Source organism: Mercenaria mercenaria, chromosome 15, assembly GCF_021730395.1.
Source record: "Mercenaria mercenaria strain notata chromosome 15, MADL_Memer_1, whole genome shotgun sequence".
NCBI classification, from domain to species: domain Eukaryota; kingdom Metazoa; phylum Mollusca; class Bivalvia; order Venerida; family Veneridae; genus Mercenaria; species Mercenaria mercenaria.
In genome coordinates this window covers 17864147-17890073 of record NC_069375.1, presented here as the reverse complement: position 1 = coordinate 17890073, position 25927 = coordinate 17864147, and the positions used below count along the sequence as shown (strand labels likewise).

The 25927-nt window shown below is 32.4% G+C and overlaps 1 protein-coding gene across 1 annotated transcript in view; it reads left to right on the top strand.

Moving 5' to 3' along the window:
- The window catches only part of LOC123548965 (uncharacterized), a 93338-nt gene that overhangs the window by 47620 nt on the left and 19791 nt on the right, over positions 1-25927 (top strand). The window contains exons 18-29 of the mRNA XM_053524089.1: positions 18-155; positions 1245-1323; positions 3428-3522; positions 5274-5471; positions 7064-7270; positions 7823-7932; positions 10906-11044; positions 11995-12222; positions 12531-12607; positions 14846-14969; positions 17559-17632; positions 18668-18827. Of these exons, the coding sequence (XP_053380064.1) occupies positions 18-155; positions 1245-1323; positions 3428-3522; positions 5274-5471; positions 7064-7270; positions 7823-7932; positions 10906-11044; positions 11995-12222; positions 12531-12607; positions 14846-14969; positions 17559-17632; positions 18668-18827 (1629 nt within the window). The remainder of the gene's footprint in view (positions 1-17; positions 156-1244; positions 1324-3427; positions 3523-5273; positions 5472-7063; positions 7271-7822; positions 7933-10905; positions 11045-11994; positions 12223-12530; positions 12608-14845; positions 14970-17558; positions 17633-18667; positions 18828-25927) is intronic.

The following is a 25927-nucleotide window of genomic DNA, read 5'->3' as shown; positions in this document are numbered from 1 at the left end:
GTATGATTTTATTCCAGGTGAGATTGTCAGGCAGTGTGGAAACGAGACTTGCGACGATAATGCAAGATGCGTGTTCAACAATAAAGAACAATACCCCATGTGCGAATGCCTGTCGGGCTTCAGACGTGATGAATATGGAAGATGCCGACCAATTCGTGAGTGGTATTTTAACCCATCCTATCACGCGCTTACGTGCACATGCGCATTTGAAAGTGTTTTATTTTTCATATTGAAAAAGTATTTAGAGAAATAGCAGACGGCATTACCTGAAAAGAGCATGTAAGAGAAAAACAACAACAGCAAAAAGAGCAACAAAAATGATAATAATGATAATGATGAAAATAATAATAATGACTATTGATAAAGACTATGAGGATGATGATGATGATGATGATGATTTGAGGAATGTATCCTGGTATAGTCATTTTTATTTGGGTGCGTTTCAGATGTATGGAGGCCAAATAAGCGTTATGACCTCATGTATGATCCACCTATGGGGTCAGTATAATTACGTAAAATTAAAATAGAAGAATAAATTTCGATTTCAATATGTTTTTCTCTGAAACATTTAAATTGAATGATGCAATTGCTATACTATAAACATAATTATTTCGTATTGTTGTTTTTTTTTAATACCTAGATCATTTCTTTTGCCATTTTTGTAGAAATTGCTAGCCCGTCTAGAGAATTACAAAACTAAACCTACAACTTTTTGTACCTCTACTTTCGTCTTTCTAAAGAAATCCTTTTTCATCGCCAGTAATATATCATCTGCTGTAACATTCAGGCACATTTAAAGCTGTAACGTTTTCAATTTTACAACTGTCAGTTTTGTTTTTTACAGGTGTATCTCGTTTGTATAATTCGAAATGTTTTACAAGTCATTTTAAAGCTGTAAATTTAATTCTACAGCAGTAAAATTAATGTTATTATAAAAAAAGTCTACTGGTGTTAATTTGAAATCTTCGCGACTGTAACTTTAAACAAAATTACAGGTCTTTTACAGCTGTAAAATTTCGTACAGGAAATGTAATTTAAGTATGCCAAAATACATAACTTAAAGGAGAATAGGGCATTTGCCGATTGTCATTATGGCTTGTCTACCTTAGATACTTAAGCCGCCTAGAAAACGTTTTCAAGTTAATGACATATATCGTATTTATTTAAAATGTTTAGTGGTCGTTGTTTTGCGTTTAAACTATTTATTTCCCTATGGTGAATATTGTCGTTTACTTTTTTTTCAGTCCAAAAATGTAAACTCATTTCTCCATTCTATGGAGGGGAGGTTATTTATAATGACGAATGGGTTAATGCCTTTTACAGGTGAGTTTCGGTTGATCGAATGTTGAGTAGCATGATAAGACTCTTATTCAAAACGCTTTTATACATCTGTGGATGTAGTAATTATTAATCTTATAATTATTATTTCGCTGTCTTCATGTATTCAAAGCACTTCACAGTATATATCTAAATAAAGTAGTAACAGTTTTAAAATTGCAATATGAATGATTAATTATATGACAATGAAAAGAGGATAGAAATATGGGCGTAAAACTTGCATACACCAATGTAAGACAGTAATGCTACATAGTTTGTGAAATTAAAGTAATCATTTACATTTTTTGTTTAATCCTATTTGTATAATGTCCAAAATGTTTCTAAGCTAAGAATACTACTAACACTTACGAATATATGTCTTAATACGACTGTAGGTTCTCTGCAACATAAGGTCAGGTCAAACTAGAACAATGCATACTTTGAAACAATTTAACATACTTTATTTTGCGGTTTAATCAAAAAATGTCAGGTAGTAGTATAACAGTAGAGTTATAAACATTTGAAAAAATATTTCGATTTTTTTAATATGTATTCACTATTCTATTGTCATACTGAACTAAACAAAAACACAGATAACAAAAACCTATGGTACTTGTGATTGAAATCATTGTAAATCATAAATGTTGGCATCTTTCACTGCTTTAATTTTGGGATTTAATACAAAATTAATTGTAATTTAAATGACTTGTAAATTTAATTTTGAATGCAATTGCTTAAAAGAAAATTTAAGGTGAATTAAATTTCAAAAGTTACTTTCAATTTATATTTAATTTTTCATAAAATTCCCAAATTTTCTTTGCATTTAAGATGCTTTTAAATATTATGAAATTTCTGATTTAGTGTTTATTATTGTGTATTTACACAGTTTAATCAGCTACAAGCGGCACAGTCTTACCTATTATCTTTTGTAAATGCACATTAATAAACACAAAATTACTTGGTGTTTGAAATTATTTTTGTTTCCGGATGACGTCAGAGCAGGTAAAATCAATATAACACACCTTTTGTCCCGTCTATTCTCATGACTAACCTGATTAATATACGACTGCAAGTTAATGCTGATTTACTGAAATAAATTTCCCGAAAAGTTGAAAGTACTGCAATACTATTGGACAAACGATAATTTCAAAAACTAATTGTATTTTTTTTAAATAAATCTGGTGATTTATTTGATTTTTGAATTAGTGGATCTTCATGCAAGTAAACTTGAATGCTACTGATGGAATTTCACAAAATCTATATAAGCAGAAATTTCATTGATAAAAATTTCATAAAATCTCAATTTAATGAAGTTTTAGGGCAATAAGCCTGACGATTTAAATGTATTTAGTGGAGCTTTATGCAAGTAAAGTTTTAATGTCATTGACTGAATTTAACAAATATCTGTATAAAAAGAAATTATAATCTCGAAATTAATGAATTGATTGAGAAATAAATTTGATAACTTTAATGTATTTAGAGAGTCACCACACAAGTAAGTTAGAAGATCATTGAAATTAATTTTACACAATAGATCTGTATCTGTAAAATTTCATGCCATGAAATTAAGGCATGTGGGTGCGGATAGTCCAGAATGTCTCAAATTACCTCATTCGATAAACTTATCCAAGTCTCTTACGTGTGTTTTGGCTTGATAGTCCAATATTTATGCATACCGCTCACATGATGTACAAACGTAGGTTTTCGTAAACTTTGTATAGGTAAAAAAGTAACAGGTAAACTGGTTTCTGGTTTACGTGTCATGAAATTTACTCGCATTTGAAATATACTTAAAACAAGTTTACTTCAAATTTACTTGCGGTAAATTGGAATTATATTTTACACATGCAATCTAAGAAAATTCAGTTTAGAAGTAAAATCCAAATTTCATACAGTGCTTTTCATCTCAGAACACTTATAAAGCACGGCTTAGAATTGCCATCGCTCTTAGTTACTCAAAAAAAGAATGTCATTTATAAATTGATAAATAAGTGCACGGGTAAATGGAAACAAAAGTCAGCAGAACCACAAGTTTTAATAATTCTGTTGATTTTTTTCTACAATCGTACTAGTGTAGCATACAATAATTAAACAATAAACTTTTTTTAAGCTGTGACGATGCGTATTCCTTGTTTCCAAGTGACATTGACTATTCTAATTGTACTAAACATCGAAAATGGAAACCAAAGCCACCAAAATGTTTAAGTAAGTAAATTTTGTTATCCCATTTATTTTTGTTTGTAAGCAGAGGTTATCACAACACGCACCTTTCAATAATCATAGCACGTCCCCTTTGATAGTTCATAGCATAATACTATGTTCCCTTTGATAGTTCATAAAAGACTGAGTCATAGCACATACCATCCGATAGTTCATAGTGGAGCTATCCATAGCACGTCCTCTTTGATATCTTATAGCAGAGTAAGCCATAGCATGTCCCTTTTGATAGAGCATGGCAAAGTTTTTCATATCACGTCCCTTAAGATAGCTTATAGCAAGGTAAGACATACCATGTCCCCTTTGATATTTCATTGCAGAGTTAGCCATGTCCCCTTTAATAGCTTGTAGCAGAGTTTGCCATGGCACAATTCATTTGGCAGTTTATAGCAGAGGTATTCATATCACGCCCCTTTAGATAGCTTACAGCAGACTTAGGCATAGCATGTCCCATTTGATAGTACTTTGCAGTGTTAGTCATAGTACGTCTCTTTTGATAGTGCATTGCAGAGTTAATCATAGCACGTCTCTTTTGATAGTTTATTGCAGAGTTAGTCATAACACGTCTCTTTTGATAGTTCATTGCAGATTTAGTCATAGCACGTCTCTTTTGAGAGCTCATTGCAGAGTTAATCATAACACGTGTCTTTTGATAGTTCATTGCAGAGTTAAACATAGCACGTCTCTTTTGATAGTTCATTGCAGAGTTAGTCATAGTACGTCTCTTTTGATAGTTCATTGCACAGTTAATCATAGCACGTCTCTTTTGATAGTTCATTGCAGAGTTAGTCATAGCACGTCTCTTTTGATAGTTCATTGCAGAGTTAAACATAGCACGTCTCTTTTGATAGTCCATTGCAGAGTTAGTCATAGCACGTCTCTTTTGATAGTTCATTGCACAGTTAATCATAGCACGTCGCCTTTGATAGTTTATAGCAGAGTTAGTCATAGCACGTCTCTTTTGATAGTTTATAGCAGAGCTAGTCATAGCACGTCGCCTTTGATAGTTTATAGCAGAGTTAGTCATAGCACGTCTCATTTGATAGTTCATTGCAGAGTTAGTCATAGCACGTCTCTTTTTGATAGTTTATAGCAGAGTTAGTCATAGCACGTCTCATTTGATCGTTCATTGCAGAATTAGTCATAGCACGTCGCCTTTGATAGTTTATAGCAGAGTTAGTCATAGCACGTCTCTTTTGATAGTTTATAGCAGAGCTAGTCATAGCACGTCGCCTTTGATAGTTTATAACAGAGTTAGTCATAGCACGTCTCTTTTGATAGTTTATAGCAGTGTTAATCATAGCACGTCTGTTTTGATCGTTCATTAAGGAGTTAATCTTATACGCTTGCTTTAATAGTTAATAGATAGAAACAAAATCATAGCGGTCCCCTCTGATAGTTCGTTGCTCTACTTAACTGTCCTCATGTGCTCTATATTACATTTAAACGACCAAGTTTCACTAATAATCTAATATTTTGGAGAGGTTTATCTTTTTTCATTTTGAGCATGCTGTTGAAGACACTGCACGAATTCAAGACAACTTTTAATGAATATGTAGCGCACTTGCCGCAAAGGTCATTTCAGATTAAGACTTTAATACAATTGTTCATTCACTTCGCGGGATAGATTTATTTCAAGTGCATATTCACCCAATTCCCTTAATGATGATGCCAACCAGTAAAAGAGACGAATATACTGGCTATACATTTATACTTGTCATTGAAATAATGTCTTTCAGGAAAGGCAGAGGTAGAGATACCTGACCACGGAAATGTATGTAAAGGGAAGACTGATATAATTCTTCATTCAGAATCATATGCAGTATGCTGTGACAGTGGCTACGAGCTGTACAATGACAATTATTTGGAGAAAACACGTGTGCTAATAAGAAATAATAACGGCAGTCTTGAACCAAAAATTCCAGAATGTGTAGAAGGTAGTATATCTCTGTATCGGAATGATTAACATTTGAAGACAGAACAAAACTAGATCCTTTGATCGCATCAGGCCTGGGGCTGATTACTTGTGTCAGTAATTGATTAAATTACAATTACTTTTATATTTTCTGATTACAATTACAATTAATTACTCTAAATTTGCATCAGTAATTGATTAAATTACATTAATCATGATTACGTTTGATTACTTTCAATAAAGTCATTTGTTTGGACGACAAAAATATAGGCATATATAACTGAATTAATATATGGTTATTAACTTTATTTACAATATGATACTGCATTCAATAATTCATTCAGTCTTGAAATCCAGAAACTTCATTTGTGATGGGAATAGTTAAACTGGCCGTAACATTCACATCTGCTTGTATTCGAATTGTTGCTTCTTCAAATGACTGTAAAATTGTGCACAGTTCGCTTAAAAGTACGTTCATATGTACTTAATTTCATTGTGTCAAGTTTGTTCAGCTCTTCTTCAGACAAAAATATGGATAGGCACATTTTACATTTGGCCTTTATGAGCCCAGAAAAACCCTTGGGTATTTCAAAATAATCCAGCACCAACTTCGACATCTTTCAGTAAAGTTGTTAAAGGACTGTTTGGTTGCAATTAAATGCTCACAAAAATCTCAGTGCATTTTGAAGGATAAATTAGCCTTAATCTAATAATTACATTCTGATTTCAATCCAGGCAAGTCATGTTTGCATTATTGTTGGTATATTAACTGCTAAATGTCATATTTTCTCACCTGTGCATAATACCTTAACCCACAGTAGATAATGCAGGTGACAGTGGATTATTGATCCTTAATAATGGCCAAAGGCATGTTATAATGCCAATTGCCTAATAAACTTGTAAATAAGTTAAAATTATAATAAGATGGCAAAGTACATTTATCATACAATGTACCTCTCAAGTTAGTGTTAGAGAAATATCTTTGACTACATTGAACTTATTTGGAATATTCTCCAGATGAAGTGAATCAAACATATTAGATAATCACTTACATTGTAAATTTATATATCAATTTTATACCCTGGTATCTTACATTCATTCAGTAATCAGAGAGTAATCAAAAGTATTCATAATTACAGACAGAAAATTCACTGTAATTGATTAAATTACATTACATGTAATCAGACTGAGGTGAATAATCAAATACATTTGAATACTTGCATTTGAGTAATCAATTACAGGTGATTACAATTACTATATTCGATTACCCCAAGCCTGGATCGCATCCCTGTGCATATGATAAGAGAAAGACAGTTCAGGATTTCTTATTTCCGAAAGAAAACGCAAATGCTGTTAACGTTGTATTACAGACACAAGCGACAGTTATATTATTTCTGCAAAATTTATGTTTCATGTTTACTTTATTAGAAAACTGTATCAATAGTCGTCCAAATATCACTATCAATTTCGTACTGTGAAAATAATGCATTGTCGATAGTGGCGGAGTGTATATACATGTAGGTTTTATCCAACTTTTTTCGTTTATGTGCGGATTTAAACAAAAATTGTACGATTCTCTAAATGTGTTTTCTTTTCTCGTTTTTTTTCTAACAGCACGTTGTGATCCATCCGAACAATATATGGCAAATGTTCAGTACCTCAATGGATCAAATATCACGACAGAGTTCCCAAGTAGGACGGGTGTTTTACTTTCATGTAAAGACGGGTATGACTACTACAGGGGTGATCAACCAATGATTACACCACTGAAAAGAACCTGCATAAAAGGAAGTATTAATAAAGTACCGAAATGCAAGGAAGGCAAGTAGATAATTATGTTATAAAAGTTTGGTTACTACATTTATGAAAAAGGTTTCATTCTATTTTTTCCTAGCCAGTTATAAAACCCTATACGATAAAAACGATAACATATTTCATTTTTATATACTGGATGATCATTTTTATATACTAGATAAATGCTTTGAAAATGGTACAAGGTTTTTTGTTAGTTCATTCATGCAATTTTATTTTTGATGATTAAAAGTATTCTGAAACTGCTGAAAATGTTATGGTATTTGAAAGAATTTGAAATGTTTGTAAATCTACGACTATTAAACATTTCATTAAATTTCACAATTTGGAAGTTTTTATATACGCTATAACGTCATCCAAAATAAGATTTTCACGTAGAAGTCCATTGGTATAACTAACCAGAGAACCAGTGTTTTCAAAACAGTTTAACAAAAAAATCAGCCACTCTGTCATTTGTTTATTAACATGGATTTCGTTTGGCTACAATTAAATAAAATTCAACACGGTTACTAAAGATAAATGTTTATTTCAACCTTTGATACGAATTTGTGTATTTTACAGCAAGGTGTTTGTTCTCTGGATACCCAAGTAATAAAGACACCTACCAGCGTGTATACCTTGGTGATGCACAATTAGTCTTTGACGATCAGTATATAGAGCCAAGGCAAAAGGTAAAGCACATTAGAAGGAAGCAATACTTTAAACTAAATAGTACGAAAGACCCGTGGTGACATTTCAACTTCATTATTTCACGATTTCTGCTTCATGATTTCACGATTTCCACTTCATGAATTCACGATTTCACGATTTCCACTTCATGAATTCACGATTTCCACTTCACGAATTCTCGATTTCCACTTCACGAATTCACGATTTCACGATGGTGAAATCGTGAATTCATGAAGTTGAAATCGTGAATTCGTGAAGTGGAAATCGTGAAATCGTGAAGTGGAAATCGTGAATTCGTGAAGTTGAAATCGTAAAATCGTGAATTCGTGAAGTGGAAATCGTGAATTCGTGAAGTGGAAATCGTGAATTCATGAAGTTGAAATCGTGAATTCGTGAAGTGGAAATCGTGAAATCGTGAATTCATGAAGTTGAAATCGTGAATTCGTGAAGTGGAAATCGTGAATTCATGAAGTTGAAATCGTGAAATCGTGAATTCATGAAGTGAAAATCGTGAATTCGTGAAGTGGAAATCGTGAATTCGTGAAGTTGAAATCGTGAAATCGTGAATTCGTGAAGTGGAAATCGTGAATTCATGAAGTTGAAATCGTGAATTCTTGAATTCGTGAAGTGGAAATCGTGAATTCGTGAAGTTGAAATCGTGAATTCGTGAAATGGAAATCGTGAATTCGTGAAGTGGAAATCGTGAATTCGTGAATTCGTGAAGTGGAAATCGTGAATTCGTGAAGTGGAAATCGTGAATTCGTGAAGTTGAAATCGTGAATTCGTGAAGTTGAAATCGTGAAATCGTGAATTCGTGAAGTGGAAATCGTGAATTCGTGAAGTTGAAATCGTGAATTCGTGAAGTGGAAATCGTGAATTCATGAAGTTGAAATCGTGAATTCGTGAAGTGGAAATCGTGAATTCGTGAAGTTGAAATCGTGAAATCGTGAAGTGGAAATCGTGAATTCATGAAGTGGAAATCGTGAAATCGTGAATTCTAGAAGTGGAAATCGTGAATTCAGGAAGCAGAAATCGTGAAATCGTGAATTCATGAAGTGGAAATCGTGAAATCAAGAAATCGTGAAATCATGAAATCGTGAAATCAAGAAATCGTGAAGTTTTTTCGTGAAATCGTGAATTCGTGAAATCGTGAATTCATGAAGTGGAAATCGTGAAATCGTGGATTCATGAAGTGGAAATCGTGAAATCATGAAGCAGAAATCGTGAAATAATGAAGTTGAAATGTCATCACGGGTCTTTCGTAAAATAGCTATATTTTTACGTAGCACTGAAACATATTCTATCAGTCTATAAATGATAATAACTATTGGTTCTTTAATACACGTATTGCAAAAATGCGCTTGAAAAAACGTACACTGATTTTGGCTAATTGGTAACGCGTTGTGTGTAAAATTTAGATCCGTACCTCAAAGGCCAAGGTCGCACTTGGGGACCAAACATTGAGTCCTGTATTCTTTCCGCACTAGCTTTTTATTATGCGTGGATATCAAACAGACATTAGCAAGACAACTTGCCTTTTGCAAAACCAAGACCACAATCTTATAGGTCAAGGTGGCATCTAGAGATCCTCTGCTAAACCTTGACGCCTAGAGAAAGGTCACAAATATACATCAACGACTTTATTTTTCCTATACGGTCTATAGCTGTTGAAAATATTGATGAATATATGATTGAAGAAACAAATTGAAGACGTTATGCCAAGTACAACATCAAGACCCCTAGTATATTGGATTAATGTTACAATGTGAGATCAAATACCGTATAGCGGGTTATTTCTGCGGGGGTAATATTTCTGCGTTTCTGTGGTCTCTCGGTAGAATCGCAAAAATATTTCCAGCAGAATTTTCATCCAGCAAAAATTTAAAACGCAAAAAAATCTGCATATTTTTTTCACCAACGTTGTTTCACGCTATGTTACCCAAGGTAATCCGAAGTTCACAATGACTGGACTAATTATTGAAAATTACCGTTACCATCTAACAATTACCGATAATGGTATAATCATCATAATTAGGTCTGATGGTCAAACAAAGTCCTAACTGTTAATCCCTCAGAAAACGTTTTTCTTTTGTGAATGAAATAAACTGAGTGAATTTCACTTGTGTTGTTTATATTAATCCCTTGTGGCAATCTTCCGAACTAGGTATACTTTAGTAACCTTTATATAAGTGTAACCGTTATATTTATACCGTAGTTTGCAGTTGTTATGCAATAATTTATTGTTGATGGATTTACATTTTCTCATTTCGCAATTATTATATCCTACAATGTATTCATTAAATGCAAAGTTACCAGTAATTTAGTTTATTGATTTCATACGCTATCATTCTAACAACGTCCGACCATGCGAGGAATTACCTCCTCCTTGGCAGAAACGCGGAAATTTCTCTTCCGTTTAAGTGAAAACGCGGAAATTAAACACGCAGAAATTTGTTTCACATTTTTTGGGACCAAAACGCAGAATATTTTGACCGCAGAAATAACCCGCTATACGGTACTCTATGTCACTTCTCTTTAACTCTGTAACTGTTGTATGCCTATAACAATATTCAAATATCTAGTTACAAAAATTCGACAAACAGGGTAACTTGTCGCAAGAAAGACACAGACGCGTAATCTATAGGCCAGTCTCACATTTAAAGGTAAATATTTAAACGTAACAGTTTTCTGTCCTGTCTTTATTAACTATAAAATAGCTACACGTGGGTTGCAAGACTGACCCCTTGTTCAAAGGGCGAAGTTTACTGATAGTTCAGTCTAAATGCTATACCGTGAACGTACCAAACGCTTCTGTTTTTTAACATCACACATAGCTGGTTCATCAATGTCCTATGGTAACATTTTAACTTTGTAAATAAAACAACATGCTATATAAATATTAGTCGGGAATCGAATTAGATACGTTTTAGTTTCAAAGAAACTTCCTTTCAAATTCCATAATAAAATGTTTACAGATTGAGGTTATTTGCCACAAAAGTAGACAATACGAGTTGTATGTTAATTCAACAGAAACACACCTAGAGGAATTCATTTCGGAATGTAAACATGGTCAGTTTGATCATAAAAAGGAAGAATTTCCGATTTGCGTTGAAAGTAAGTAACGAATTCAGTTCATTTAAAACTGAAAGTTCTTGATATAACTATCACGTTTCATACGTTACTAAGTGGCAAACGTCGTAGTATTGTAACTTCTCTTTGTATTGAATATTTAATTTTTGCGATATATCGTTTTGACGGGGAAGATTTCAAGAGTGAATTTGCCGATGATATTAAAAAAGACAAAGTAGACCTGACACCATTTTTTCAACCAACGTAAGTGGATAGAGCACGGCTTAGCAATGAAAACGACAAAATCCGCAAGGACAGGTAAAAGAGCGAGATTACTGACGTTCCCGATAAATGACCAAAGGCCGAAAATATTCATATTTAATCTTTATACTTGTATGCTTGATTTAAAAATAAAACAATTGTTGCCTTTAGGTCCGGTCGATGTGTTGATTTATAGACCTGATAAAAGCGATATCAAGCTCGTAATTTGCCCTCGGTCAATATCACTTTTATCAGGTCGATAAATCCACATATCAATCTCTCTAAAAGGCAATAATCATATAATATTCTAAGTTTAACATAATGATCTCCCTCGGTAAAAGAACAAATGGTGTCAAAACCTACCCTCCGTCGTTTAAAACATTAAGATGTTAGAATTTAAGATGTTCGATTTTATGTATTCTGTATTTTTTAAAGAATCATTTAAATTGATATGATAGCTGTGTGGTATTTGGTAACTATAAATGAAATTATTTTAAATATGAGAAATAACGGTCAAATCACGGTGGGTTGGAAACACGACGGCTATATGTCCAGCCGCGGCTTACATGTGTTTTCCCATCGTTTGTCATTACAGTTTGTTCCATTCCACAGTTATTATCAAGTGGTTTAAACAAGCTATGGATCAAAGCGAAGATAATACATGTGTTATCAAAAATATTTTCCAACAGATGTATGTACGTCTATTAAGATTGTATGTTTTTCATAACATTTAGGACGATGTTCGTTTATTGTATCAAGTGAAGTTTGTTTCTGGATGGACGACAATGAACATTGTAAATCTGATAACTTCTCAATTCCGAGTCGTTCTGGTGTGCATATGAGATGCAGAGATGGATATAAACTGTCTCGGTCAGAGGATGGGAGTTCTGTAGAGGTTGACGAAGATGCATTGATTATGTGCAACAAAGGTGTTTATGATGAAAGCTACAGGTGTATTTCCGGTAAGATGGACTTTTGGCCAATTATTTAAAATATTTTTTATACTTTAACATTTAGTTTTCAGCAAATATTTTATATATCTTTTTTTTTTTTTTTTTTTTTTTTTTTTAATTTAATGAAATATTCTAGTTCTAGGAAAACTGCCTATGGGCCTAGGTAAATATGATTGTTTGAGTTTATATCTTTCTTATTTCATTGTTAAATGGTTGATTTTATCATACATACTTAAATTTTTATCTGGTGGTATAATTAAAAATTAATCAAAAACTTAGTTTGTTTATAATAATATTGTCAATATCTTTACATTCAGAGCTTTGCGCCGTTCCTTCAGTCAAACATGCAAATTTGATAAGTAAGGATGCAAGTTCATATGATCATGGGGAAAAGGTAGGTCACTTTTGATAATAGAATATGCGTTAGTCATATTAATCGTAAGATGGAAGAACGCTTAATTCAGTGTTCAAGTAAGTTAAACTTAGCTCCTCTAAGCACAATGTGTTTTTCTGGTTGAAAGGAAAAATAACTCAGGGTTAGATCTTGCCCCTAGGATGTTGTGAAATTGCTTGTACCTTAATTTGTCGAAAGCACATGCACGTATGTTTATAAACAGTTAAAACGCAAATAGATTTTCAAGCCGGCAAGTCAAAACATGCTGATTCTTACATAGATTGTCCCCCTTTACTAATGTCTAAAATTATAGGTTGAAGGTCAGTGATTCATATCCTTCTTTGTTTCATATAAAAAACGACAAAATCAGGTTTTATTAACGTATCTTTATAAAACATCACGTTTTTAACACCTATTTTTCGTGAAGGTTGTATCATAAATCAACGAAAAAACAAGAAATGAAAATAGGGTGTTAAATATTTCCTTGTGAAATACCAGTGAGTTGTGGTCTGCTTCCCTAAAAATGGCACATATTTGCTCTTCTCCGCACAATAAAACCCTACTTTCGGTTTCGATATGCAGAACTTGTCATATGGCGTGTATAAATATGAAAACCGTCTTGTTTCATACAGAATGTATTTTTGCAGTGAAAAAATGTGATAAAAGCACTTGCCCTAAACGAATTTGCACAACAAATGTGAAAATTGGGTCTATTTTCTTGGAACTTCTTTCGACTACAGCGCGGAAGCATAATAGCTATCTCGTGACAGAAATATGCCGCCATAAGTATGTAATCAATGATCAACGTCATCAAGAAAAGTTTATAAAAGTTTCTTTCAGTCGAATAAGGACAATATAGATTAAATCTTTTTTGATACATTGAAATGTTTCGTTCAAGAAGTCACATATAATGTGAAATCATTTAATTTCGTGGGCATGAATTTTCATGGTTTTGGTCAAAACGGCAATTTCGTTGGGATATGAATTCGTGGATTTCAACTTTTGAACATAAAATGAATGGGAATTTTACTTGTTCGTTGGGATTAAATTTCTAGGATTGACGCAACCACAAAATCCACGAAAATAAGTCCCCCACGAATATTAATGATTTCACAGTAATATTTGTGTACACTACATGATGTGCAAAATAAATTCACTTAGTTCAGTTGCTTTTCCTAATGAATATTCATCGCTTTATCATCTTTAAACCTTTTTCTACCCAACTTCCATTTTTGAATCTAACATATAATTCAAATGTGCTAGTTGTTGGATTTTCAAGCAACCCGTCTGCTATATTTTGTGGCGAGCTTACCTTGCGGCAAGTGGTTCTTGATATGTTTGCTGTGCTCTGTGCTTCCAGGAAGTTTACCATTATATTAATTTTTTATTCCTTTAGTAACCACTGAATTTTGTTACTGCAATTTTGTTTCATTTGCTGAATAATTTCCTTAATTAACTTAAAATTGTAAATTTAACTAAGGACTAACGTAAACTCGCCAGCAGTTTTGAAATATAGGAAGTTTATGAAGAGCGTAGAAACATGACGGCATTAACGCATTACTGTAACATAAAATCATTACTGCATGACTCTCACATTTGACGTCTATTTAAGACTGCCGAAAGTCACATAAACACATTTGTTTAGTTTACATGTGCAGTTTCTAACAAATTAGAGAACTTTAAGATACTTCAAATTTTTGAACTAGAAAGGTGTTCAATTGACAGGGCGGCTTTAGCTATCTGAAGTTAGAACATAGATGTGCATGTCATATAAATAATTTCATAGTTTGGCAATAGAGCAATCATATAGGTTGATCAATCAATAATTAGAGAATGCTTTGGCATACAAGTTTCAACCTGCATATAATAATGGTCTGGGATCAACATATGACACTTGTTGTTTAAGTGTTTGATAGGTCAAAAGTCAAGATCACAAAATACAAAATTACATACCCAGTCGCCTCCAACGACATGTTATTATATGTTTTACAAATAGCCCTTTTAGCATAGCTTTAGAAAAGATTTACCAAACTTATCGAGTTTGGCTTTTGTCTTTCGAGATTGTTTAATCAATGTGTTGAGTAATTGTTTGATCAAAACTAAAATATCATAACATATTTCTAATATAATTTAGAACTGCTGGCATAAACGAATTGCTTTTTATATACTGTGCTGCATTTTCATTTAAGTCCACTTTACAAATCTACGATTAAATTCATTTTATTTTCCTCATGACAGATTACCTTCGTATGCGATATTGGATTCCATTTCTATCAGAATATTTCGACTGAAGTGAACACATTCGAAACAACTTGTAATCTAGGACAGTGGACAGATACTATTCCATCAGAATGTAAACAAGGTTGGTATAAATGAGGCAACCACCTTTTACGAATGTGTTTTTAGATTACGTAGTATAACGGTACAAAAGTTTGTCTATACTAGTATTTTCCAGAAATAATTGATAAATTCCCAATATGTATTAGATATGGAATGACTTCGAACATCAGTCTAGCCAGAGGATCGAATACTCGACATCTCGTTCATTAATTGTGTGTCTGTTCTTTTTTGTCAGTGTTTTAGAGTGTTGACTGTTACAAAATAAACCAAGTTGCTATATTTATCGATTGAACAAATTTTAACACACTTTAGCTCTTAAACACATTTCAGCACTGAAGTGACTTATGGCTGAAGTCGCTTAAGTTAATTTCTTACTCCTTGCCACTGTGAGGTCGAACCCTTGCTTTGGGTAAACATCACAATATTCTAATTCAGTTCTTTTTTTATTTCGTATAAGCACTTAAATCTTGATACCTAGTTTTCAGTACATTAGAACACTGAAAACCATACATAACGAGTTAGTAGAACATGTCTTTTTATCAACAATTAAAAGATATTGAGGTGTTTTATTATATATTGATATTATGATGTAGTATAATAATGTATCATTATTAAAAAAAAAAACAATATCCTCGGAAACTGCTGTTTAGCAATTGCGCATAATTATGTGGACATTTTCTCAATGAATTAAACTAAATCCTGAAAATTCACATTAAAATGGTTCAGATCTTTTTCAATACAACAGACACATATAAAACTGCCACATCGATATATACCTCATAATAACATATTCATCAACAACATGGACCTACAGTTTGGTCATGTAACAATTACATGTTGTAGTTACTTCCTATTTGGTTTAAACAGTCCTTAAGGAAAATTTGCTTTCCCCTCAGAGTTTCTATTCATTCAAATTGTATCAGTAACGTACATTCATGAAAAAATACCGGATTTAGTTTGATAAAATCAAGTTTCAAGGGTATATGGCTTTTTCAGTAACATATATTAACATGTCAGATTACTTCAAAAATAGTTGTCGCGACATAAATTATGACCAGTTTTCCTCGCAGGGATAACTTTTATTTACTCTATCCTGTGACTTTGGACCATGGTGCGGATAACGGTGTGGTTAGGTGCAACACAATTAAGGCCCCCGTGGTGGTATTGCCACTGATCGAATCAAGGCTGTGCCCCACTGAGGTCCTTTACTTGTGTGTGCGTGTGCGTGTGCGTGTGAATCTTCGTTACGGTAGGCGTTTGCGTGTGCGTTCTCGCACGTGCGTGTGTGTTGGTGATGTGCGCGTCCTCTTGCTGGGTTAACGTTTAGAGAGGCTGCCTTTAAGTACATGGCTTTTTTGTTGAATATTCATTCTTGTTTTTTTAGTTAAGAGCCATGTGAGAATGCTTTTCTCTTGCACTAGCTCGGTTGGTTCACTTTGATCGAAAATGTAGAAAAAGTCTCTTCTTCAATACTTAAAATATTCTTTGAATAACTGAATGTTATTCTGATTGAATCTTTGGTCGATGTCTTAAGTTTTATCATTCTTCCACTGACATTTCCTACAGTGAGATGACCAGCTTGACTGTCTTTAAAATACGAATAGAATTTAAAAATGTTTTCATTCGATACATTGATTGATATAAATACTTGTAAGTACTATTTTAAAGGTAACATATAAACATTTCATTCAGATTCTACAACAAAAAGTGAAACGGACAAACAAAGTCGCAGTAAAGACGTACTTCCTGACAAGAAACATATTCAAAATACACGGAATAAAGGCAATACTTTTTAGAAAATACATTTAAATGATGGGAAACAGTTCGACATACAATACAATGAAGCGGAAACGAACTCAAATACCTGCTGATTATTATTATATTATTATTGTACCACAATTATGTAGCGCTTTTTTCATGCATATGTACACGTTCGAAAGTGCTTTACAGAATAAATTGCAAACAATACAAACAAATACGCATTCATCAAAAAAAATGCATTCCACATTAAAAAAAATCATGAATGTAAAACCAGATAAAACCAGACAAACATACATACATATTTACTAGTATCTAAGTCACCCTAGTATAAAATACTGTTTTACGCTGAACAGAAAAGAATGTATCGGTCAGTCAACGAAATGCTGTACAAAGAAGTGGGTTTTTAGCAGGCTTTCTAAAGCAGCTAGCTAATAATATGATGACTTACACTTATCATTCAAATGATATTTTGTAACGCCTAAATGCATTGCATCGTTAGTTCTAAGTGTAGTGGTGATGAAATACGAATTATTGTAAAATGATCGATTCAATTTGATGTAACATTATGTAATGGGAATATGCGTAATATATGTGGTTTCCTACATCATCCTACAATTTTTGCTTGTTCAAATGAAAAATGAATGATACTGCAGGCTTTTATTTGTTTTTCGTTTTATGCAAATGTTACTTTTAAAATGAAAAAAGCCATAATACACAAATGTATAATCTTATCAATAGGTTAATAATGTCCTGTTATCTGTTTTTCAATATTGTGCCGTCTTGTTGGCGTGACATTTATGACAAAAGTTGGACTTTTGCAGTAATTTACATCTTTCATTGATATCTGCAGGTTGTACACTATCTGATGATCCACGATATACTTACAAGGACTTTGATGGAATTTACACAGTTCCAGGCTCATTCGTATGTACTTTGTACTTGAATTACTCTTAAGTTTCTATATTATTGAAAGTTTAATTTCATTTTGTCATAAATTTGAATCTGCTTCATGATCATTATTGTACTTTCATAACGCAAGGTGTAGAATGCAATTTAAGTGAGTGTGGAATGTCAGTATTATCTACTTAGGTATTATCCTGAAGAAGTTTGATCATCTATCTATTATAGAGCTTTGCTCATATAGTTCCCATTTGAGGACACTTGCCTTTCCACCTTGGGAAACAAATAAACAAATTTCATGCAATAGATTAAATATTTATATCTTGCTTTTGCCCTTATCTGTCGAGTCATAAATTAGATCTAATGTCAATTTTAAAACAATCGACTCATTGATTAGTTATATTAATTGTATGCAAATCGTTTGTTTATCACATAGAACTGTTTATTATACTTGTTTAAAGATATTTTGTTTCATTTGAGTAACATTAAGGGTAATACCTGGTGTATGCTATCTTTGTGCTGTTATGCCATATGGAACACACAGGGAGCTTCTACAAAATTATTTGGTCAAATATTAAATCTGTTTCAGTTCTTAAGAACCGTATTTCGTCACGATTACATACGCGTCGCCCCCGGTATGCATTTTAAGTTAATGCATGACATACATCATTTCAAAACCTACTACTATCGATTGGTTTCATGATATATTAATTTTAAAAATTGTGCGAGAAGAATGTCCTAAAGCTTTCAGCTTAAATATATCTGTACGAAGACTGAGTCCAAGACTAAATATGTGAGTTCACAATTTACAGGCTAATATACATTGCAAAATTCTTTGTTATCTTTTTTAATTAGAGTGACTCAGAGAAGCAGCAGCATTTCCAATCACAGAGAAACGCTCCCTCAATAAATCAAAATGTTAGAATAAACAAAGACAAATCTGTTTATTTTGTTTATGTGAAATATCTTGACATTTAAATAAATGAAATCCAGAACAAAACTGCTTTTGAAATTAGCATGAGGCATTTACAAAATAAATTGTTTATGTCGATTTCACAGATTTCTGATGGAACTACATTGACAGTGACATGTACAACACTGGATCCGTATGAGTATGACATGAGTTATGATTATGATTATGATTATGATAACAATTCAACATCAACAGTAACCTGCATGAACAATACGTTATCTCAACTTGATCTAGATTGTCCTGAAGGTAAGCACTACTTTATTAATTCAGATATGTTGTCAAAACTCAAAGAAATTTTACTGCTAAAATTGTTTGGTAGCACAAAACGCAGTAAAGCAAATAATTTGTTATATACCTAGTTTGAGTCTGTGCAGAGAAAATGAAAACAATATGCTCGGCATGCCTTTTAGTGCCGGCTTAAAGCGCAAGCACAAGTATTTTAGGGATTTACTCCAGGATCTTGAAAATCAGTTTAAGTTAAATTGAGTGAAAAAGTGGCCAAAGGGTTTCAGTGTCACAAAGTGAAGAAGTCAACATGCCAATTGAGAAACCGAGCCGTCTAGCAACTATAAATCAAATCCGACACCGTGACTACGATATATGTAAAGGATCAATGCACATAACTATGCTTTACTTTTCAAGCCACTGTCCCTTTCCCGCTTGTTTGTCCATGTAATTTGTCAAATATGATAGGCAAATAACGTTGTTAGATGACTCCCAGCTCCCATGTGCTCGAGTACTAAATTATATTTAAATACCGATTTAATATGAAACTATAATTTATAACTCATGGACAGACACTATCAAACGGAGTCTGCTATTAATTTTCTTGGTTCGAAAGGATCTTTTTAGATATTTTATTATTTTTCGTATTATTCAATGACTCTAGATACAACGTAGTATCGCCGAAAAGAACATATATTTTAAGGCATTTTCATAACCAGTTCTAAATGCGTGGCTTCCGTGGCCGGGTGGTTATGGTCGTTCACTTGCCCCTCACAGATGTGGGTTCGAGCCTCACGGGGCGATAAATTCTTCATGTGATGAAGCTATCCATCTGGCTTACGGAAGGTCGGTGGTTCTACCCAGGTGCCCGCTCGTGATGAAATAATGCACGGAGGGGCACCTGGGGCTTTCCACCACCGTCAAAGCTGGGAAGTCGCCATATGACCTATAATTGTTACGGTGCGATGTTAAACCCAACAACAACAACAAAGTTCGAAATGCCCCTAGACACTTCCAAATAGATTTCTCAGCTATTTAATTAGGTGATAAATACCTTTTACTTGTGACTTCGCATACATGGTCATGTACGTCTTTTGTCCATGTCACGTTTGACATTTATAAACGTATGTTTATCTTCCGTTATGTGTGTATTTTACCCTAGAATAGAGATTACTTTATTCCGAATGTTATAATGATTCAAATTACAATGATCCTTTTTTGTAATAGAAACATTTTAATTTTTCTTGGTATTGTATATAAATAAAGATGTTATATCATTTCACCGGACTGGCCTTTTCGTTGTAACTACATTAGCAAATATTGTCAATAAAGCAAATTATCAAATTTTTACCTTAAGTAGACACATTTACAAGTGCGTAAGGGGCCGACTATTTGATATTCTGGTTGGAGGAGGAGGAGGGGGTAGGATTGTTTTGAAAAAATAACTTTACTCTGAAAGGCATATTCTTTGCTTTTGAACTGTTTTTAGATTTAATATTTCATAATTACGTAATAAGGTTAGTATTATACATATATGTGTCATTACTTAACATTTTTCTTTCGTTATTATGGAAGAGTAACATTTCCATCAACGTTCAAATATTACACAATGCTGAAGAAGAGTGCAAGATTAATTTGAAAGTATTAAAGCTAGTGTAAGGCGTAATTTTAACTGCACTGCTTCTATGTATGAACAGTAACCTATACTGTATACATAGGTATAAGAGCAAGCAGATAAAAAAAATATTATACAGATAATTTTATCCTAATATCTCACTAGAATTTTGCATCTGACTGTTGAAATAATCATGGATGGTACTACAAAGGTGTAGCATTCCAATAAAAGTTCCTACTCAGAACTACCTGTTTTGTTTTGTTTTTGTTTTTTGTTGTTGTTTTTTTTTCAAGCTAATTCGACATAATATAACTTAAACCTAGAGTAATTGACTCGAAATTTTCAGTGTTGAAATCTTCTTAGAATTTAGAATTTGGCATGTAAAAAATTCAATATTTTTACAGGGAGGACAACCAAACCACCCTCATACAGAACGCATGCAACAAGTTTTAAAAAATAAAATGACCATTTTATTGAAAACAAGTCTCAAACAAAAAGACTAAAACAACTGAAATAACAAATATTTTCAAGATATCTTTTTTCAATTTTATGATCAATAAAAACATTTCCTCTGGTGCTAAAAGAACGCAAAACACTTCGTGATAGAAATTCTTCTTTTTTTCTTAAAACTAAGCTGAATGCCGGATTTGGCATATAAAATACCAAATCTTTGCAGGTACCGCAGTCTCCTGCAACCGTGGCCCTACAACTTTGGCATTTTAAAAGACATTTTCTGCTTGCTATGCTCGCAAACCTGGTATCAGTAGTTTTATATTAAGCAGAAGCGTAGGAGACCACCGTCTCTTAGTTGATATACAAGATGTTTTGTTTGATCTCCCTTTCTGTATCCATCAAGTCTAAATAGTTATGATATTTCTATTACCTTAAAGCAGGGTCACTCAAAATGAAGCGTCTGGAATCGCGCTATATAAATGCTTATCTCTGCTATCTATCCTGTCGCGTATCGATTTTTACCTGAAAGCTGTTATCACGCGTGTAGATAATACGTCGTTACGGATTCCGGTCCTAAAATGCGGTACATTATTCATGCGGTACCGGTAATACGGTATATATTAAGTCAATTTTTTTCATCAAGAAAAAATGATTATCTTAAACAGTCAAATTAACAAAAAATACTTTTCATCTGTCAGTCTGTATTTTAAATGGGCCATATAAAAAAATTGTTTTTCATCTGTCAGTTTGTCCGTAGTTTTTAAGTTTGCAACGAAGAAAGAAAACAAGACAAAAAAAGTTGCCGTGAAAAACAATTTATCATTCCATCGTCTCATTATTAATAATTATGTAAAATTTGTCAAAGATTAATTAAACAAATTTCAGCATTTTTAATGCATACGGATCACACGATTTTGAGTAATTCTGGTGCGAAAAATATTTGAACATCAATATGGGTATTTAATGTGACCTTTTTTCGCCTCGTTTCAATTTTATTTCATTTCTGTTCATAATCTAAACGTTGATGCGTGCATGTTATAAAAATGGCTTATTCAAAAACGGACTTTTTTTCACTGGGAAGACGATCTGAACTTAGATGATATTCTTGGCGATTACACATGCAGTAGTGAAGAAGACACTATTGAAAATAAAACTGTGTCACAAAAAAAAACAATTATTTGTACCAGTGTTCTGAATGTGAGAATTCATACAAATCAATTTCTGGGTTTAGAGGTCACATGACCTCAAAACATTGATTTACGCACGTGAAAGGTAACAAATTTTCATCGTTTTCTTGATTAAGATCTCTAGACTTATTCAAAAAGTAACTAAACAGACCATACATACTCGTTTCTCCTCAGTTTGTCTATATATGAATCGTACACCACACCAACAGTGTTATAATTGAATGTATTTTCTTTTTTTTTTACCGGAACTGGGTTCCTACGTATATACTTATTAATATGAATTTAAATAGGAAACTTGAACTGCTTTGAAACACAATGTTGCGTGTTAATCTCGTTCTAAAAGTACCACAGCACATTTATCCAGTGTTCCTTTGTTCTAGGGTCTTTGAGTCACCCGGTTTGATCCGACGCAACTTTATTTGAAAATGAACCTGGTATTTTAATGTTTGCAGATTTCGAAAAAGCATTTGATAGTTTAAACCATGATTTTGTTTTTCGTTGTCTAAAACACTTAAACTTTGGGGACTCATTTATTGATTGGATAAGACTCTTTTACAATGACATATGCAGTGTAGTAATTAACAATGGCCATTTATCTGAAAATTTCCCAATACAACGTGGTTTGCGGCAAGGATGCCCCCTGTCCTCTCTGCTCTTCATAATATGTATTGAATTTTTATCAGATTATATCGAAAAAGAAGAACAATCATATAAAAGGAATAAAGATAAATGAAAAGCCACCAAAACAGACATTATTCGCTGATGATGCAACTTTTTTAAATAATGGAGAACCAGGATCTTTCGAAAAACTAGTTCATGTAATTTCGGATTTTGAAAACACGTCTGGATTGAAACTAAACAATCAAAAAACAACAATTCTGAGGGTAGATTCTTTAGCCAATACAAACATTAGACTGTGTCAGGAGAAAAGTTTTTCCTGGACATCAGAGTCAGCTAGTACGCTTGGTATGACATTTACAAATAATGCAGAAATGAACCTTAATATTAATCTAGTGCCGAAGCTCAACCGCTTTAAAAACTGTCTTAAACAGTGGGCACAAAGGAAACTAACACTCCTTGGAAAAGTTACAGTAATTAAGACTTTTGCATTGCCATATCTTATTTACCCTTTTACAGTTTTCCAAATCCAAAAATAGAAACAATTAAAGAAATTATAAAAGCCATGTATAATTTTATATGGGATAGAAAACCAGAAAAAGATAAAAAGGGAAATATTGCAACTGGACTGTGACAAAGGAGGGATCAAAATGGTTGATTTAAACAGTTTTCTTAATGCCATCAAATCTTGTTGGGTGAGAAGATTTAATGGAAATCAAACAAGCAAATTATGGGAAGTTTTTTTAGGAAAAATATCTGGAAAAAGTAGGAGGAAAACTAGTTTTTGAAAGCAATATATAAATGAAAATGACATACAGCAAATTGGTAAAACACATGATTTCAATATCTTTATTGCATGGCATAAAGTAAAGGGAACAAATGGTCAAAAGGAATTAGCAAACAAGTTTTATGGAACAATTCAAAGATAAAAATGGAAACAAAACTTTATTTTTCAAAAACTGGTATGATACAGGTATCAAATATGTGAAAGATTTATTTGATTACAGAACCAATAACTTTTATTCTTTTGAAAACTTTAAATATATATATGATGTAGAAAATAAAGATTTTTTAAAGTATCATCAACTTATAAACAGTATTCCTTCACATTTCAAAGAACAACTTAAAACCGAAGATATGAACCCTCCTAGGGAAAACCTTATAGAAAAACTTTGTACATCAAAAATGCCAAATAAATTCCTGTATGAGAGGCAGATTAAATATAAACCAAAACCAAGAATAAAGTCTGAAGAAAAATGGGAAAATATTTTGAACAGAAGCAATATTGAGTGGAAAAAAGTATATACTCAACCTTTCAAAGCTACAATAGATACAAAAATCAGAAATTTTCAATATAAATACATCAAGAGAATCTTGCCAACAAATACAAGATTATTTAAAATGGATATATCCCCTACAAACCTTTGTGATTTTTGTAATATGCAGCCTGAAATCTTAGAGCATTTATTCTGGGAATGTTGCCATGTACAAGTTTTGTGGAACAACTTAACTCAATTTCTTAAACAAAAGAATGTTGAAGTAAAGTTTGATATAGAACGTGTAAGTTTTGGATTTTTGCAAAATAATGTGAAAAATAGTGTATTAAACTTTATCATTTATTTGGTGAAGTATTATATATTTCAAATGAAAAATAGAAAAAGAGTTCCATATTTTGAGTCATTTATGCATTATTTGAAAATAAGAATCAGTATAGAAAGAGAAATAGCTTTCATGTGTGGTAAAATGAACTATCATGAAAGGAAATGGTCCATGTTTAAGATAACAGCAGATGAAAATCATATTTAAAGGCAAAAAAATAATAGGTATATGCATGTTTTATAAATATATACATATTCCTTTGACAGTTTATTTATAATTTAGAACAGTGTAAGTAAATAGAAACTGGAGACGACAAAACAAAACAAGAAAAAACGACAAAATAAAACAAACCAAAAATTTGACGACAAAACAAAACCAAAACGAAAACAAACAAAAAATCCCCTTTTTTTTATCTATTCCAAGTTTTTTTTATTATTATTATTATTATTACAAAAAATTATTTTTCATTTTTTATTCTGTTGCAAACAATAAGAATTTCATCACATATAGAAAATGGTATTTTTGAGAACTTAATAAAAGTAATTTGTTATTATCCTTCTGTAGTATTTAGCTAGATATGTATTAATTTGTATCATGTGATGATTATATTAAAAATAAATTATACAAAAAAAACTTTATCTGAAAATATGACATGGCGTTTAATTTGCAAACATCAATCTACATGCAGGGATAAGTATACATTTTTTTAAATGCACTAAGAGATCCGTGTAGGGGATTACCTGTAAATGTTACTATGTTCAAAACTACGGAGTTCCTGGATGACCCGCTATATTCTGTTGAAAGCATAGGTTTATTTCATTACTAATAATAAAGATGTCATAGTGAATAAAATTTCATTCAGCATTATGTACCACATTAACCCTTATCATGCTGAACATGATTGATTCTGCCTTCCATGCAGTCTGATCAAGATCTGCACTGTTCATCATTCAGTCAGTCTCTTATTGACAAGCACCCCTTTTAACAGTTAATGGTAATTTTGAAATTGAAATATGGACAAGTTCATTATAGAAATTTAGCAGTGTTAAAAGGGTTAAAGAAAAGAATTAGCAAGAACACTTTCATGTTAATGTAATGAAAACTTTATTATTCTGTCTAAATATAGCTTCATATATATAATGTGAATAATATGTTATATATACATATGAAAATGTAAATTCATGTACAAATACAATTAAAAGTAATTTCACGAAGTATTTGAAATTCATTTAAAGCAAATCACATTCACAAATGCAATGCAATTTAGACTAATCATGCTGGAGATATGATGGAAATAAACATATTGTGTGGTCACACTTTTTCAGACACAAAATGTACACTTAAATTTTTTCTTAAATACCCCAGTAGAACTGTCAAGAGTTATCATGAAACAGTATCAATATGACCTAATAATAACGGTTTTAGCTTTCTCATGTATTAAGCACATAAAGCCACAGAAAGTCAAAATATATGTACAAAAAGCACAGTGAACAAGATTTACTTACAAACTTTCATTCACAACATTTTACTCATGTTAAAAATGTTGAAATTAGTCTTCACTAGTTAAATGATCAGTCAGATCAATACAAACTATATATGAGCCACGCCATGGGAAAAACATCATTCGCCCAGTCTGGTCAGGATCTGTG